Raw genomic sequence first — 16,298 nt, 5'->3', positions numbered from 1 at the left:
ACTACCAGAGCAGCTGAACCTCCTATCTTTGGAGTTAAGCAACACTGATGATTGGTCAGTTGTGAGTACCTGTTAAACAGCAGATTGTGCTTCCTTCTGATGACTGTGTGTGCCTTTGCCTTTGCCAGTGCATCCAAGCTTAGACAAGGTGCAAACTGAAGCTGGAACTGCTCCTTTTGACAATATGCTTTCCTGCATTCAAATTTATGGAAATATGATGTATTAGTTATTTATAATAACAAAAGTATGCATGACTTTATTTTCACTTAAAAATTAAGGCAAGTTTTGTTATTTCTTTTTAGCTGTAACTTCTCTGTTGTATGTTACCTTTCCTTGTTGCTGGATTAATCTAAGGAGAGCACTATTGTCATTCTATTGTCACTCAACACTGTAGGCTTAAATTTAGTTACTCTTTCTTAGCTTCTTCTGAGCAATAAACTTGCTTGAAAAATTTATCAGCATACTGAATTAAGAAAACAGATGCATATCTGAGGAATTGAAGCCTAACATAAGCTAACATAGTGATGTAGGGCCAGCTGCTATTTAGTATTTGAGTTTATGTACATTCCTATCCCAGGATAAATATATACTGTAGTGCATATTTCATATGGAAAGAATGAGGAAAAAGACACAGACAATAAATTTGCGGTGGTCTGTAAATCCACTCCATGTAGTACAGAGAAGATATGTTTTATTTTATTGCTGTGTTTATGTTGACCACATGAAAGAAGCGCTTCGCTTGCAAATACAGCTTACCCTTAGATCTCTATTGACAACTGACGACAGTTTCTCAATGCCTTCAGTGACCTGGAAAAAGCTTCACCGATTATGTGTCTGGCACATCATTAGCTTAGCTCTTACATTGCTACTGTTGCTTCCTTTTTTTGGTTTGTTTTAAGTTACAGAGGTCATTTAACAGTAGGCATGTATTTATTACTTTCTGTGGATGTTAGCTTAGTTCTAGCTTCCCTGCTGAGAAGGCTGCGTTTGACCTCACGCCATTCTCTTTTCTTTTTGATGGACTATTTGGTGGCAATTACTTGGTGAAAGGGTGAGGAAGATTAAAGCCTCATTAGGCTTGCTCCGAGTATTAAGCTAGATAAAAACAGTGGTACCCTGGGTATATTATAAACAGTATGTGCATATAATTATTCTAACAAACAGAAAGAGTGGTTGTAACTCTTGCCTGTTCATGCCTGCAAACCAAAGCAGGGATGCTTGTCCCATCATGAAGGAAATTTGTCTCAACATACAAAGGCAATGGCATAGACTACTGCTTCTGCAACAATTTAAGTTGCAATTAGCTGCTGGTTTTTGGTCCTCCCTGACTCCCATTAGTCAGTTTTTCCAGCCTACATACTTAAAAAGCTTTTTTGTTTTTTCCCTGTAACTGGTGAACAGTGTTCAATCTCTAATATTTTTACTTGAAGCAAAGAACTATAGCATCATCATTTTGCAGATGGGGAGCTGAAGCACAAACAGGAAGAAAAAATGTGTATGGTTACATAGCAGTTAAGGAAATTATCACATTATATCTACAGGTATTAGATTGATCTTTAACGAGGCTACTTTGTGGACAGCTAGCAATCTGAAAACAGAACCGTATTAGTACAAGTTAATTTAGGTGTTAGATTAGAGTTCATATAGAGTTCAAATAGTTCTCATTAATTTGCATAAAACACTTTCTCACAGTAAAGTTGCAGGTGATTTCAGATCAAACACACATTGGATTTTTTTTTTTTACTTGTAAAAATCCTTTAAGTGAGTCTTTGATTTTACAATATTACAGGAGTTTCCTTTTAGGTACAGAAGCATTGTGATATTAAGAGAGAACAGGCTGTGCAACTAAAAATTTGCTTAGGTGAGAATTATAAAACACTGGAAGAAAATGAAACCAAGTTGTCTTGGCTGCCAGTAGTTATTATTATGGAAATGACAGCTTGCTTTGTTTTATCATAGGTGTGTCGTCTGCAAGACCTCGTACGAAAAAGTGAGCAAGGCCTTGGGACTGCAGAAGGACACATCTCCAGTCTTCAAGAAGCTCAGGAAATACTCCAGAAAGAACTAGAATTAACTAGAGCAAGACTGCGAGAGACCACAGATTCATTGTATAGTGTTGAGGTAACCATAACATTGGAAAATAAATTGTGCAAACACAGTAGTGGGTTTGGTTTTGTTTTTAAAATGGCAAGAAGTATTACAGTGTACACATAATTGAAGGAGTCTCATGTGGCTTCATTAAAAGATTTCTATTTCAAGCAGAGAAGATGGTTGATCGTTTTGGGGTGGGTGGTTTTTTTTGTTGTCAGAAGGTTATTAGTATGTTAACAGGTAGTGCTGCAAGCACATCTTTCAGTGGTTAATATAAGTAGTAGCTGTGCCAAAGTATGTTCAGAGGCTTGATGGAAATTCACAGGAATGTAAAAAGGATGTGTGTTACAATGTTGCTATATCAGACAGTTCATGTCTTGCTCTAGAATTCACTGAAACCTTTTTAATGTTTTGCTTGAGTAGTGGGCATAGTCTTCATTTAAGTGTCAAATTTAGAATTTCAATAGAGACTTGAGGATAGTTTAAACATATATCTTGAAAGATAGCAGACTGTCACCTAGAAAATGTGACCACTTTATACCATTGAAGCAATTAATTTGTCTAGGCACAAATACATTGTCATTTTAATTGGCTTAGATGGAACTAAAACTGCCAGTTAGTCTGTCAATACCTCATTGACTGTAATACTAAGTAAACATTTCCTTTTTCTTTCCTCAGTAAATGTATATTTTACAGGATCACAGAAATGTTTAGAGTAGCAAATCTTAAAAAAAAAGTCTTCACTGAAAACTGTTTTCATATTTTCATAACAAAACCAGCCTGAAGCAGGATATGGGTATATTTTTTTAACTTCTTTCAGCTATGGTCATTAGATGTGCACCATATTACAGTTTATAACTTTTTCTGTATTTCCTATAATTTCACTAAGTGTTGTTATGAACTAGTATTACTCTCTTCACCTATTAAAACATTTAAATATTTATATGTAGCAGGTTCCTGGCACTAGAATTTATATTAACAGATTTTAAAATATTAAAAATGCTACATTTGAAAAAGTCCTATTATTTAGAGGGCCATGTTTGTTTCCCATGTATGAAGCAAGCACTGCTGAATAACATTCATGTAAGTATGATTTCTAGGTAGTACCTAATACTATTCCAGTATGGTAAAATTTCAACAGAAACCAATAGAAATTTTAAAGGTAGTGGGTTTTGTGTTCAGACTGTGAAACCTTTTTTTCTAGCAGGTTTGTCCCATCAAGAAGCAGAAATAAGGTATATGAACTTTGTATCAATTACAGATAGCTCAAGCTTTGAAATTCTAATACTGAATATTTGATGTTTCAAAAAATTAAAAAAAGCAATCAAACCATTCTTGACAAGGACCTAAGCAACCTGCTCTAATTCTGAAGTTAGTCCTGCTTTGCACAGAACTTAATGACCTTTTGAGGTTCTTTGCAACATAAATTATTCTGTGGTTCAACATAATGGTATTTGAAAAGATTACTTGCAGAATGACTTATTGAAAAATTGCTTTTTATACGAATGCAGGCTTCTATTTCACAAGTAAGAAATGTCAGCAGATGTATAGGTATTAATTGTGCGTAATTAGGAATTGCACACTGAAGAAGTTCTCATTCAAATATGAGCCAATTGTAACTGATATTTTTATTATAAATATATTAATTTAAGGTTTAGAATATGTTTTTGCTGCTGATCAGTCTCTATTGTAAAGTTTGTGTTTACAGGGAGAACTAGATCAGGAGAGACAACAGCACGAGGCAATGATTGCTGCCATGAGAGAAGAAGAGAAGTTCAAAGTTGACAGAATGGCACGTGACTTGGAAATAAAATGGACAGAAAATCTTCGGCAAGTATTTTTCCCCCTTTTATTCTTCAATAACAAATAAACTATGCAAATGTGCTATCAAATGAAATGTAAAGCAAATGTTTGTGTTGTGATCTAAGAATTTCAGTTATTACTGAAGTCTTAATTCTTTCTCACTTCTTGCACAAGGTCCACTGCATTGTAGTTATTTGACCTTTGTTTTTAGACAGGAATGTAATAAGCTTCGTGAAGAGCTGAGGCTGCAGCATGAAGAGGATAAAAAGGCAGCCATGACTCAGCTGTTGCAGCTGAAAGAACGTGAAAAAAATGCAGCAAGGGATGGATGGCAAAAAAAGGTTGAAGATCTTTTAGACCAGGTAACTATGGTGTCTTTGAGAATTGGAAAGCCATTACCATTTAGCTGCAGGTAGTTTATTACCAATTAAACACATTGAATTGGTTGTGATATCTGAATTTGAAATTTAATTTAGCATACTGCTTTTTAACCTAATCATTGTGGAATATTTTAAATAATATATGAACATAATTTAATATTGTTCTTCTTTACATTAAATATGAATAAAACTTTCTACAGTTTTGAGGGGAGAGGTAGGAGAATGTTGACAGTCTCGTTTCTTCACTACAAGGTTTTTTTTTATTCTGTCTGCTCACCTGTTCTACTGTTAAATATCTACCAGTGGTACTTGTCTGGACTTAGAGGTATGCCTTATCTTTACAAAAGTAATAATTCCTTGTCTTTACAAGAATAACACAGTACAAGTCACTGAAAAGTCAAATGTCCCTCAGTTTCTATGACACATGTATTACTGCTGTGTCTTAAGTGATTTTGAACATTATTTTGGGATAATTTTATATAAATACTGAGGTTGTTTTGATGGCAACTCATATTTATGATATCATTTATGTTAGATAAATCAAAGAACATATTTGCTTTGTACTTTTTCCAAACCATAAATGTTTTAGAACTGGTTTTATTGACTCCAGTTGGAAGGAGTAGCTGATAATGAGCAAACACATTTTAAAGTAAGAGAAACAGATTAAATGACTGTGATTTCAGGGTCTTATGTGGGATGGCTTTTAATTTGTGATCTAATTTGAGAAGTCTAGTAACTGAACACACACTTCATTATACAACCTCTTCTAGGAGTACATAACAATGTATTTTGCTGACAGGGGAATTCAAGCTTGTGAAATCTTGTGATTTACGTTCATAAAAGCTGAAGCTTTTCAAAGTTCTTGGTCTGTTACTTTTTACAACATGAACATAATGAGACTTGGGCTCATTTGCTTTTAAATTTCACATTACACAAACCCCAAGCTTCATTTACTTTCTTTACTTCTACCTATAAATAGCATTTTGTCTTGAAAGGGATGTATTAAACTTAATGTAGTTTTAACATAATTTTTAAATACTGTACAGGCTCTTTGAGTCATCTCTTTTAGGGTTTATCCTTCGAGTGAGGTTTTTCTTTAAATTTAGACAGAATCTTCTCTGTATCAGTTTATGATTATTGTCTCTCACTGTCTTGTCGTATGCCACTGTAACAAGGCTGGGTCCACTTTCTCTGTAGCTACTTCATAGGTACTGGAAAGCTACTAAGTCACCCAAAACCTTCTCTTCTTTAGACTGAACAGTTTCCTCAGAAGGATACGGGTTCCAGTCTCAGCCATCTTGGTGGTAGCTCTCCACTGAATATGATCAGATTTATCAACATGTGTCTTGTACCAAAGATGAATGAATTGGAGGAGGAGACAGAATATGCCCTCCAGGTGGTGTGCAATAAGTGCCAAGTTGGAGGGACTGATCCCTTTCCCTCAAAGTACTGGTTGCAGCTACAGCCCACTATATCGGTGACATTCATTGCTGCCCAGCCACACTGCTGATTGATGTTTAGCCACTGCCAGCTAGGTCATGCAAAGCACATCTGTAAGCCAGTGTGGGCCAGTGCAGGGATTTTGTCCATCCCTTGTGAAGGACTTTGAATTTGTCCTGTTGAATTTTGTGAGGTTCCCGTCAGCCTGTACCTGTAACCTTTATAAATCCCTCTGAATGGCAGCCCTGTCTTTCAATGTATTGTGTCGTCTCCACTATGTCATCTTCCACCTTCTACTCTTCCTGGTTTAGTGTCATCCACAAACTCCATAGGGTTACTTCTCCAGATACTCCTCCTCCAGATCATTGATAAGGTGCTAAAATGAACAGTCCTGGAATAGATGCCTTAGAAACTCTACTAAACAGCCTCAGATACTGCAATAGCACTGTAAAATTGTGTATTTGTTACACTCAGCCCTGGTTTTCATTTGTGGGAAGATGCATTTAAAACCTATTTGAAAGGCATGAGGCCTGTGTAAAAATTAGGAAGAAAGAAGAGATACAGCTCCTCTTTCAGTAATTCAGATTTTTACACCCAAAATAGTGGTCTGATCTATGCTAGTAATATTATACAATGATTTATCAAAATAATACAAGACTAGAGTCTCTGCTAAATCATTTGGAAACTCCTACCTTGACAATAAATATGGCCTACAGGTATTCTTTATGTTGAGAAAGTGTCTAGAGCTTCAACATTTAGTTGTATAAATGCGGTTCAGAAATGTTTGGTTCAGAAATGTTGGATTCAGAAATGAAATGCTCATCAATGCAGGTACATAATTTTCTATTATGTATTGATGCATCTCTGATTTGATTTAAAAACAAGCTACAAAGAGGTGTATCACCTAACTTGTCATACAGAAACAGTCATGTATTTGAAGTGTTCTAAAAACAGGTTTAAATATAGTTACTTAAACTGCAGAAAAATACAACATAGAGTATGCCCACCTTGGAATGCTGCTCACTTGTGCTGGAAAAACTGAATGAAGACACACAGCTATAAATGTTAACAATTAAAAAACAACCCAAACAGTTCAATCATAAAATTTATGCCCATAAGGTATACTAAGCTGGTTTGTGCTTTCTTGATTATGTTATACTAATCTATAAATTTCTGCTACTTCTATTTGTTGCATGTTTGATGCATAAAGCTGGGTAAGAGTTTTGGTTTTATACCACTAATGATAAGTGGTGCCTTATAGAATGAATATAAGATTATTGTTATTTTAACAGTATAGCTTTGTTATGAGTAAAATAATTTTCTTGAGATAAAATGCTATTCAGCTGATTAAGTGCTTAAACACATTTTCCCAGTTGCAAATCCTCACCATCTACAGTTAATGTGGTTGGTAGTTTAACTAGATCAGTGTCTGGAGACCAAATGTGTATTTCCTATGACTGATACGAGAAATTGTTCTGGAATACAAAAAAAGAAAGTGCTTTTCCTTTTTTTCCCTGTAAATTTCACCTAGTACTTTACATCAATCCATGCGAGAGCTTCATTATGAAATATGCAGTGAATTTGGATGCGCTAGCTCGTTTCCATTCCTCTAAGCTGTATAATGGGGTTTTAACACTTTTCTTAAAAACATTTTACTGCTGAGAAATCTTCAGCCATGGACAAAATAGCAGGAATTTTCTTTTTTTTTTAAATGTGAGCATGATTTCTCTTTTGCCTGTCTGTCTTGTGCACCCTTCAGTTCTGGGCACTAAAATGTACAGATTAAGAACTGTATTCTTCTTATCTGTTTTTCCTGTTATAAATGTTTCTATAAACTGAATCAAGGGTCCTCATTGTGGATAGGCTTTTCTATATTTGAGCTAATACTGGTTCTCCCACCTTCCTTCCTTTTCAGTAACACATTTCAGTAAATTAAATGATTTTGTCAGCATTTTTTCCCATATGTAGCTTTTCCATTCTTATGTAGCTTCATACATGACCAAGCATTAGTGTGACATTTTTAAATTTTTTCAGCTTTTCACAGCAGAAGATAAGTCTTCTATTAATGGAAATATCAGAAGTAGTACTGTGAGAATTGACAGAAGTATACTACATTGGCTTTGGTACTTTTTGTTTATTTTTCCTACTGCAAGGATTCTCTCCTCTTTTGCAAAATATGTTGAAGTTTCCTTTTCATTTTGTTTGGGTAATGGTGCATTCCTTTTTAAACTGTGAAAGTAAATAGGAGAAAGTTTTACCTATATCAAAATGTAAATATTTCCTTCTGATGTAGACATTATTCAAATTTTAGTTTTCAGAAAATTCAAAACCTCAATCTTGCAATACTGGCTTACAATTCTGAGTATACTCTTGTTCATGTGGTGAAGTGCTGAGAAAAGTCGTTGAGCTCCTGTGAACATCTGCAAATGACTGTTGATCAGGTTTCAGCTGGAGGCTGTTATGTCTTTACTTGCCCATGTGGAGGTGCTTATTGCAGAGTTGACATGCATCCACATTAGCAGAATCAGGAAACAGCCTTCCTGCCCCAGCACAAAGATTACTGGTGTATTCCACAGCCTGGGTAATTCTTGTATTAGTGGATTTGCTTTCAAGCGGATGCTGGAAATTTCTACAAGAAATAGCCTCTATATACCCTGTATCAGTTTCCCAGAAGAAAGGAGATAAACTTTCAGCACAGAATCATTTTACTCAGTTTTCTGTCACTCGATATTGTCCTAAACACACTGTCTAAAGGCTTGTCTGTCAGAAACAGAGTGAAGATAGACTTCAGGTAACTCCCTCCTTGTTCACTTTGGCAATTCTTTTATTCAAGAATACTGGTAAGGCTATCATGACATCTAGTGGATGGTAAGGGACTTTGGGTAAGATTTAAAAAGCACTTAAAAATCTAAAATGTTGAAATCCAAAAGAATAAAAAGAAAAATCGTACCAAGGAGGGAGAAAAGAACAGAGAGCACCTGGAATGCAGGTCAGGGTAAGGTTTTATGCCTCTTCTTTCATCTGTAGATATCTGTTTTTCCAAAGAAGCACACTTTCTTTGACTCTTGAAAACTTTGACAAAGTTACTACAGCTCTCAAAACTATGGTCTTAATGGGTCTGTGCTGCAACTTCACAGAGAATCGAGGCAGATTTGGGAGTTTCTGCCTAGATCCAGTGTCTGTGTGCATCCTGCCACTCACCACTGATTTAGCGGAGTAATACTCCTGCATTCTAAGTGGGTGTCCTAGTTACAGGGGCCAGGACCAGTTTATCATTATGTGGTTATAGCCAAAACTGTTTTCTACACTCACTGTGTCATTTCTGATGGACTGTCAATAATAGATCATTTGCAGCAGCTGCCCAGGGCACACCTGACACCTCAGGCTACAAGCTGGGTGTTAGAGAACCCTGTGAGGCACAGGAATGTTTCTGTCTTCACACCAGTGACTCAGCTGTGATAACTACCCTCTGGTGAGGCATCAGCACTTTTACACCCAGCCTGAGGGATCATCTCCGCTAATGAGCCATTAGGGGTTGGTGTAACAGCGTAACAGGCAGTTGCAATGACCATCAAAGATTCCAAAAATATCCCATGACTCACAGAGTTAAATAACCCACTGTGGAACTCCCTGCCCTGAGGGAGGTACTGGGCATTCCCATCTGAATCTGAGCATATATAATCTTTGGGCTTTGGGACTTCTGGTACCACTTGTCGTATCCAGAGGAGGACCAGAACCTCAACAGGACTGTGACTGTCACTCTGAACAAAAGACTGCAATATTACTTTGACAGAACTGCGACCGTCATCCTCACCGACAGGTTTTCCTTTCATTTTACTTTGTGGGGTTCAGCGCAGGGGCTAACAAACTCTGTCCTGTTTGTGCCCCAGGGTGCTGAGGCATAAACATTTTTCATGGGTTAAAACCAGTTTTTTCTGTATCATTGTATTTATTGTAATCTTTTTAGTAAGTTGTAAGTCTTACTTGTAAACTCCTTTGAGTTGGGATTATTTCTCCTGTCAGTTTACTTTTAAACTGGCACAGTGGGACATCTATGATTTAAGCAAGTCAGAAATTAGTGTATGTGAGCATGTAGATAATCATGTAGTTCAGAGTCACTGCAGTCGTGAGCATGGTTCCCCTGGTTTCATGACTGTCTGCTTCTCAATAAGGAATCACTGTTGTTCTGGGTTCCCTATTGTATACAGAGATGGGCTCCTGATGGTTAGCTGGTGCAATTTTCTGTCCGCACTGGTCATTGTAGTTTTTACTGAAGTTTGAACATGAAAACAAATGCATGACATTCAGCTGTTTGTTATGAGCCTTTAGATTTGGTGAGTCAGCCCACATCGTGCCTTCATCATTATTCTGTTCTTTGTTTAAAAGATTCTGAATATAACAGAGGAGATTCATTAAAGACCATTTACAATTAAGAGCTACTCAGCAATACAGACAAACAAAAGCAACCAAATCAGTGTTTTCAAAGTATTTTCAGTAGGGCATAGTAGGAATACTAACAAATGGGAGTTTATTGCTCTGTTATCTAATAAATGTATTACTGAACTTTTTTTTCTCTTTTGTTTTCTTCTTAATTTTGCTTTTTTTCCTATGGTGTTGTGTTTAATTGAATTTAAAAATATATGTAGGCTGTGTTTGTAGTTGATATCTTCATATCCAAGGAAAGTTGTCTATCTGATTCTAAACGTCTCATGAAATTTAATGTCACCAGTTTTCGTTAGGTAGTAAATCTGGAGAAGGAAAGACTATTTTAATTCTATTTGTCAATAGATGAAAAAACCATTAAATTCTTAGTACTGTATGTAATAAATGAGGCATGAATAAAGAGTATAATTTGATATTTGGAAGTTTATGCTTCCAAAACTTGCAAATAGAAATCTACAGAATACCATCCCTCAAACAAAATTTTAATCCTATATTTGTATATGTATTACCCTTAGTCTCTTTGCTCCATACTTGCTCAAGTGTCTTTTGCTTTTGGTTTAAAACCAATAAAACCATCAAACCCTGGAAGGAACGAGAGAGAACTTACCAGATGGAGGAAAATTTGTTTGAGAATTCTAGATTAAGGGCAGTGATACCTCTGTGCTCCAGGAAGAATTAGTCAAGGTATGTATATAATCTTGAAAATCCTGACAGCATTATGGCAAATACATGAAATGAAGCTCTAGTACTGTTCCAAAACCTTTAAAAATTGTCAGGAGATTCAAATGGTCCTGTTTTCCCTCTGACCATTGAACCTGCAGTTTGTCAGATTAAAAGCATGTATTCCAAAATCCAAATGTATACAAGTGCAAATCACCTAGGCCAACCCAAGCCATTCTGTAATTTTGTCTAGAAGTTTGACAGACTCCTAGAACTGGAAAAGAGAAGAGCTCCGTCTTTCTAAAGCAACATGCTAAGTTCCCCGCCCTATGATATCCTGGAAGACAGCACCTTCCCTCATGGTTGCTACAAAACCAAGAGGAAATCAGGACCAATTAGATCCCAGAGATAGTCACGCATTTTAGAATGTCTTACATATACTTCATTTTCCTCATTAGAAAACTGTTGGGATTTGAGATATAGAAAGGGCTCCAAATGTTGCTTTTTCTTACCAGACACAGAGAGCAAACTTTGATGTAGCACTTCAATTCCTGTCATATTCACAAGCCTCGAGCCAAGTACAAAACGTTGTAGTAGCAAACAGCTGCTTTCCAAATCTCTGTGGAGTCATCTGTTGCGTAAGCACTGCACAGCCAGAGACTGCACATCTGCTGACAAATCAGTCTTTCTCTGCAAATCAAAGACATATCTTGAGGGGGAGTTTCAAGGTTGTCATTGCAGTTATTAGCTGGATAAAATGGACTTAGCCAAAGGTCCCTTCAGATTCTTTGGCATGCACCTCAGAAACTAGTTTATTCTGCTAATGTATGATGGATGCATGTAGGGTTTCTTCTTCAGAAAGGTAAGCAGCATCTATGGGAGGTCATTCTGAAAGTGAAGCAAAGGCTGTGTAGCAATCTAGATCAGCTTTGATGAAACAGATAAAGTAGGACCTTTCCCCGTTAGGGTCTCAGGTTTTACCCAGGAATTCCTGTTTACCAGCAGTATTTTGAAAATTCAGTAAACTGTACCACAGAATCAGATTGTGACACAATTTGGCACTGAAATGTCAGTGAGAAGAAACTTTTACATAACTGATCTTTGGGTGATATGAAGACTGATGCTGAAATTCAGTGTCAGGTCTCTCTAATCTGGTTGAAAGTCATTTTTAGCCCTGAGAAACAATCAAGTTAGAAAACTTGCAGGCATTCAATAAGTTAATGTCCTGCAGAAAACAAGGTAACTGAATGAAAATGTGAAAATGTCACTGTTGCACTAAATGTCCTTCTTGAGGAAAATGGCACCGTTTCATCACCAGGTATAGCCCTGTAACAGTTGTGATGGGAAACAAACAGCTATTGACGTTAATAAGCAATCAACAGCTTGAACAGTTTAAAGTCATTAAATCTATGCTTTACTGCAACACAAATTGGCCCAACTAAGTTGAAAACTCAGCCATTTTAGGAGAGACCTTGAAAAAGAGGTGGAAATACCAATCTTGTCCCATATATTGTGTGCAAAATCTTTTGGTCCTGCTGATCAGTGGGTTTATAAGGATGCTGAAAAAGGAAACAGCAAAATCAAGTAAAATCGAGTTAGCTAATGCATATATACCAAACAGATGTGTTTTCAGAAGTTCTTGTACTTGCAAGGAGCAAATTAATTCACTTGTACACCCCATATCTACAAAGTCTGATTTCAAAGAGGATTGAGCAAGGATTTCTTATACCACAGTAACATCACAAACTGAATCTTGAACTCCATCCTGTAGAAATAGAATGATAGATAAACTCGCCTTGTCCCTTGGGTTTTTTTTCTCACCACTTTTCCCGTCATTGAAATTCAGACTAGTAATTATGCTTGCATGGGTTTTGGTTCTTAACACGTTTTTTCCAGAATGTGGACCTTGCTGTGGAAGTACTCATAAGGATGTTTTGAATTTTTGTGGAATTTCTTAATAATACTTAAGCCAGCATTATTTTGGAGTTCTGCATTCTGAGTGTGTCCTGCATACTTTTCAATATGGAGCTGCATCCAATTACAATGCTACACATTTGGCTGGAATCAGCCCCCATACCAGTTGGCCAACCTATGTAATTCTATAGTCCTATTGTGTATGGTTTTCAGGAAAATTATTTACTGTCTAATAAAGGATGAAAATAACAGGTTCTCTCCGGTTTAGTAATAATCCTAGTGAATACCTGTTTGATTTCAGTGATCAAACACCGCTAACTTTTTTTGAGATAAAGTAGGCTAGTTTTAATATTTTTAAATACTCTTCAATAATATTGTACGAGCACAGATGTTTTTATCAAAACCTCATTTGATAATAAATTGAAAATTATTTAAAAATACTCTTATGTTTCATTTCTGTACAGGAGCATTTATTGCCCAAGTTTGTTATCAAAGGTCTTTATTCCATTGCTATGTTGACTGAAAATCAACTTGTTTTACACTTGACGATTTTCTTGTTTGACTCCTAAATCATCTTTTCCAATGTTTTTTCCCAGACTGATGTGTAGCTAGCTGTCCTTTAATTAAATGCTTTGGAATAGTGATATGATACTTAGACTTCCGTATCAGTAAAGAACTTAGGTCTTTCAGGTTTTGTTAAAAATAAATAAGCTGTATTTATTGTGTATTCAACATTGCTGTGTGTCTTTTTAGAACATGTAGGAATGTGAAATACTGAAGTTCAGATTTATTAAAAAATAGCTTTTTTGGTCTTTGCATGCTCTTCTTTTTGCCAGTAAGATCTGAGCAATCAGTAGTTAATTTTTTTTTACAAGATAATTACTGATCTCGTTTCACAATCAGGAGATATGGGTTGTGGAAAGATCGCTTTGAGTGATGTAGCCTAAAAAAGTCTGACAAATTTATCTAAAAGTTTTAGTGTAGAACTTTCACCAAGAGTTAGTTTTAATTCTATCTGCTTTCCAGCTCTCTAGGAAACTTTTAAATTTGATGAAATCACATGTATTAAAATAGTTATCCCATGTTAGTACTTCTACTTATAAAATCAGTTTTATGGCACAGACCAATTTCTTTCTTGGTGAAAGAAATCTGTTATTCTGCAAATGGCAGGGGGAATCTCTCTTAAACAGCCTTTTTGTAATAGGGTAACCTCAGAATATAGGCTTACCAGAAGTACTTTTACTTGGAGATTCTCTTCAGTGTAGAACAATATGAACCCTTCTGCTCCAGGTGTAAAATCTAAATACTTCTTAGTTGTACCACAGTGCTGCCTAAATATGGCCACCCATATTAAGTCTAAAATGTTCTATAAACTTAACATTTATTTTGCAAGAGATCATTCCTGCTCATAACAGCACCAAACACATGGGAAAGGAAGCACAGCAAAATTAAGTTGATTGTTCAGACTGACACTGTCAAAATCCTGTGTTGGAATCGGAGCTGTTACATGCCAGTGTGTTGTCTTGTTTGCTGGTATATGATGCCTCCTAGTGTTTTGCCCTTGCATAGAAAATTATTGCTTGTAACTCACAATTTTAATTAGCCCATTTTGCATATTTCACAATAATGTATTTTTATGTTGTGACTTTTTGTAGATTCATGAGAATGAATAATGATTTCTTTCTGTATTTTGACAAAGTGTTATCTACTAATTCCCTTATCTAATAATATAGGCTTCCAGACTGGTGTCAAATACCTACTGTCTACTGGAGAAAGCCATGTTCTTGACTGACCTGTGCTAAAAGGGGAAAATGTCCATGCTGGATTTGAAATTGCTCTCACTCAATTTCTCACAACGCTGTTCTGTGCATGTGTGTGCTTATCCACATGATTCATATATAAAAACACACAGGCATTTATATATCTATATATATGAAGTATATTATTTGTATGATCAATAATATTTCATAGAGCATTTACTTGGCAATATGTTGGGGGAGATTTTCTTTTCATTTGTAATCAACACTAGTATAAAGTAGTACATTAAGTCATTTTATTGCTGGCAACTTTCAGGAAGAGTCTTTTGTGTACCCATCTCATTCTGAATTTCAAGAAAAATAAAAGAAGTATTTTAATAGAAATGTCTTCATTACAGACTAATTTTCTGCCCTTCAGGAGTGAAATTTGATCTTTAATATGGTGTGCTTGATATGCTTGTGATATTTCAGAGACACAGCTGATTGTTGATTGCGTCCTTATACAACATCTTTTCTAACAGGAATGCAAATTGGTGTACTTAATGATTTCATCCCAAAATTATTTGCCATAAAGGAGAAGAGGAAAAAAGCAGATAACTTCAAAAGTGTTCAACTGTGTAATATGTGACTATATAGTAACATTATTTGAAAGAGATAATGCTATTCTGTGTGTCTGAAACATAACATGGGAAACCACATCATTCTGTTCTGTGTTGGGTAGCTTATCTACTCAGTCAAAGCAATGTATTCATATTTATTTTTCCAGATCGTTTTCAACTTATTTTTCTCAAATCAAATTATATTAATGTTCTATCTTTACCCTTCCTTCCTTATCCCTTTTACTTAGTTGATTTCTGAATGTTTCCCTTGATTCCTGTGATCTTTTCTTCATAGCGGCACTGTCTCGGTGAAGCTTTGCATAAATCTATCAGCAATGTAAGTGATTTGCACTTACAGCTTGTGAACAGGGCATGCTTGCACTAATCAACCTGCATATCCTGTGGTACTGCTTTAAAGCTTTAGCTTATGAAATGGGAAACATGTTAATATTTGAGAGGAGAACGTGTGCCACTAGTTATGAAAAGCTTGTGTACTGCATCTGTTCATGTGTGTAACTATATACATATCATTGGGCATCAAACACTGTGTATGTACATGGTCATAACTTAAGCAGCATTTTTATGTCATTGTTAACGCAAGCAAGCTTGTGGGCAGCGCAAACGTGTATTGCAGAGCTTTCTTCAAAGCATGAGGTTGATGCTCTATTATAATTTGCAGTTTTGCAGTGCAAGTCTTAATTGTAGCAAAAATATTCTTTCTTTCTATTTTATTTTTAAAATTCTCACTACTGTTTTTAATGCACTGAAAGCCGTGAGTTTAAGTATTGGAAGTTCAGAGAATAGTGTTGAGAGTTGTTCTTTTGAATCCTCAATACAGAGGTTTATAGAATAGGTGGTCCAAAGACATGCAAAGGGAGGCACTAATGTTTTCAAAATAACGTGGTCTCTTAAGTAATACCAGTGTACTGAATAATCAAACTAATGTTTAAAGTTACATGGTCTTCTAAAAAGACTCAGATTTTTAACTTTTTTATACTTTCCAACATCAAAAAAATTACTGGAAGGGGAGACCAATCTGACTTGCTTGTTAGAATCATTTAATCCTCATTGTCCTTTATTCTCTGTGTAGTCCATTGATGCAAATAGACATGTCCAGAGATTGACTCATTTCAGGCTGTGATTTTGCAGTCACTTTAATCTGCTGAACTGTTCCTGATCACTTCTGAGATGGATTCCTGGCCTGATGTCAG

The 16,298-nt window shown here is 35.9% G+C and overlaps 1 protein-coding gene across 6 annotated transcripts in view; it reads left to right on the top strand.

The window, feature by feature from the left end:
- The window catches only part of FAM184A (family with sequence similarity 184 member A), a 79,220-nt gene that overhangs the window by 43,040 nt on the left and 19,882 nt on the right, over positions 1-16,298 (top strand). For 3 of the 6 annotated variants that reach the window (XM_071548973.1, XM_071548974.1, XM_071548971.1), the window contains exons 7-10: positions 1,960-2,121; positions 3,800-3,921; positions 4,106-4,256; positions 15,383-15,424. In XM_071548973.1, the coding sequence (XP_071405074.1) occupies positions 1,960-2,121; positions 3,800-3,921; positions 4,106-4,256; positions 15,383-15,424 (477 nt within the window). The remainder of the gene's footprint in view (positions 1-1,959; positions 2,122-3,799; positions 3,922-4,105; positions 4,257-15,382; positions 15,425-16,298) is intronic. The other 3 variants (XM_071548976.1, XM_071548975.1, XM_071548972.1) reach the window with 1 other exon arrangement.

Source organism: Pithys albifrons, chromosome 2 (genome assembly GCF_047495875.1).
Source record: "Pithys albifrons albifrons isolate INPA30051 chromosome 2, PitAlb_v1, whole genome shotgun sequence".
Taxonomy (NCBI): Eukaryota; Metazoa; Chordata; class Aves; order Passeriformes; family Thamnophilidae; genus Pithys; species Pithys albifrons.
Note: the sequence above shows the minus strand (reverse complement) of the source record. Positions and strands in the feature narration are given on the sequence as shown.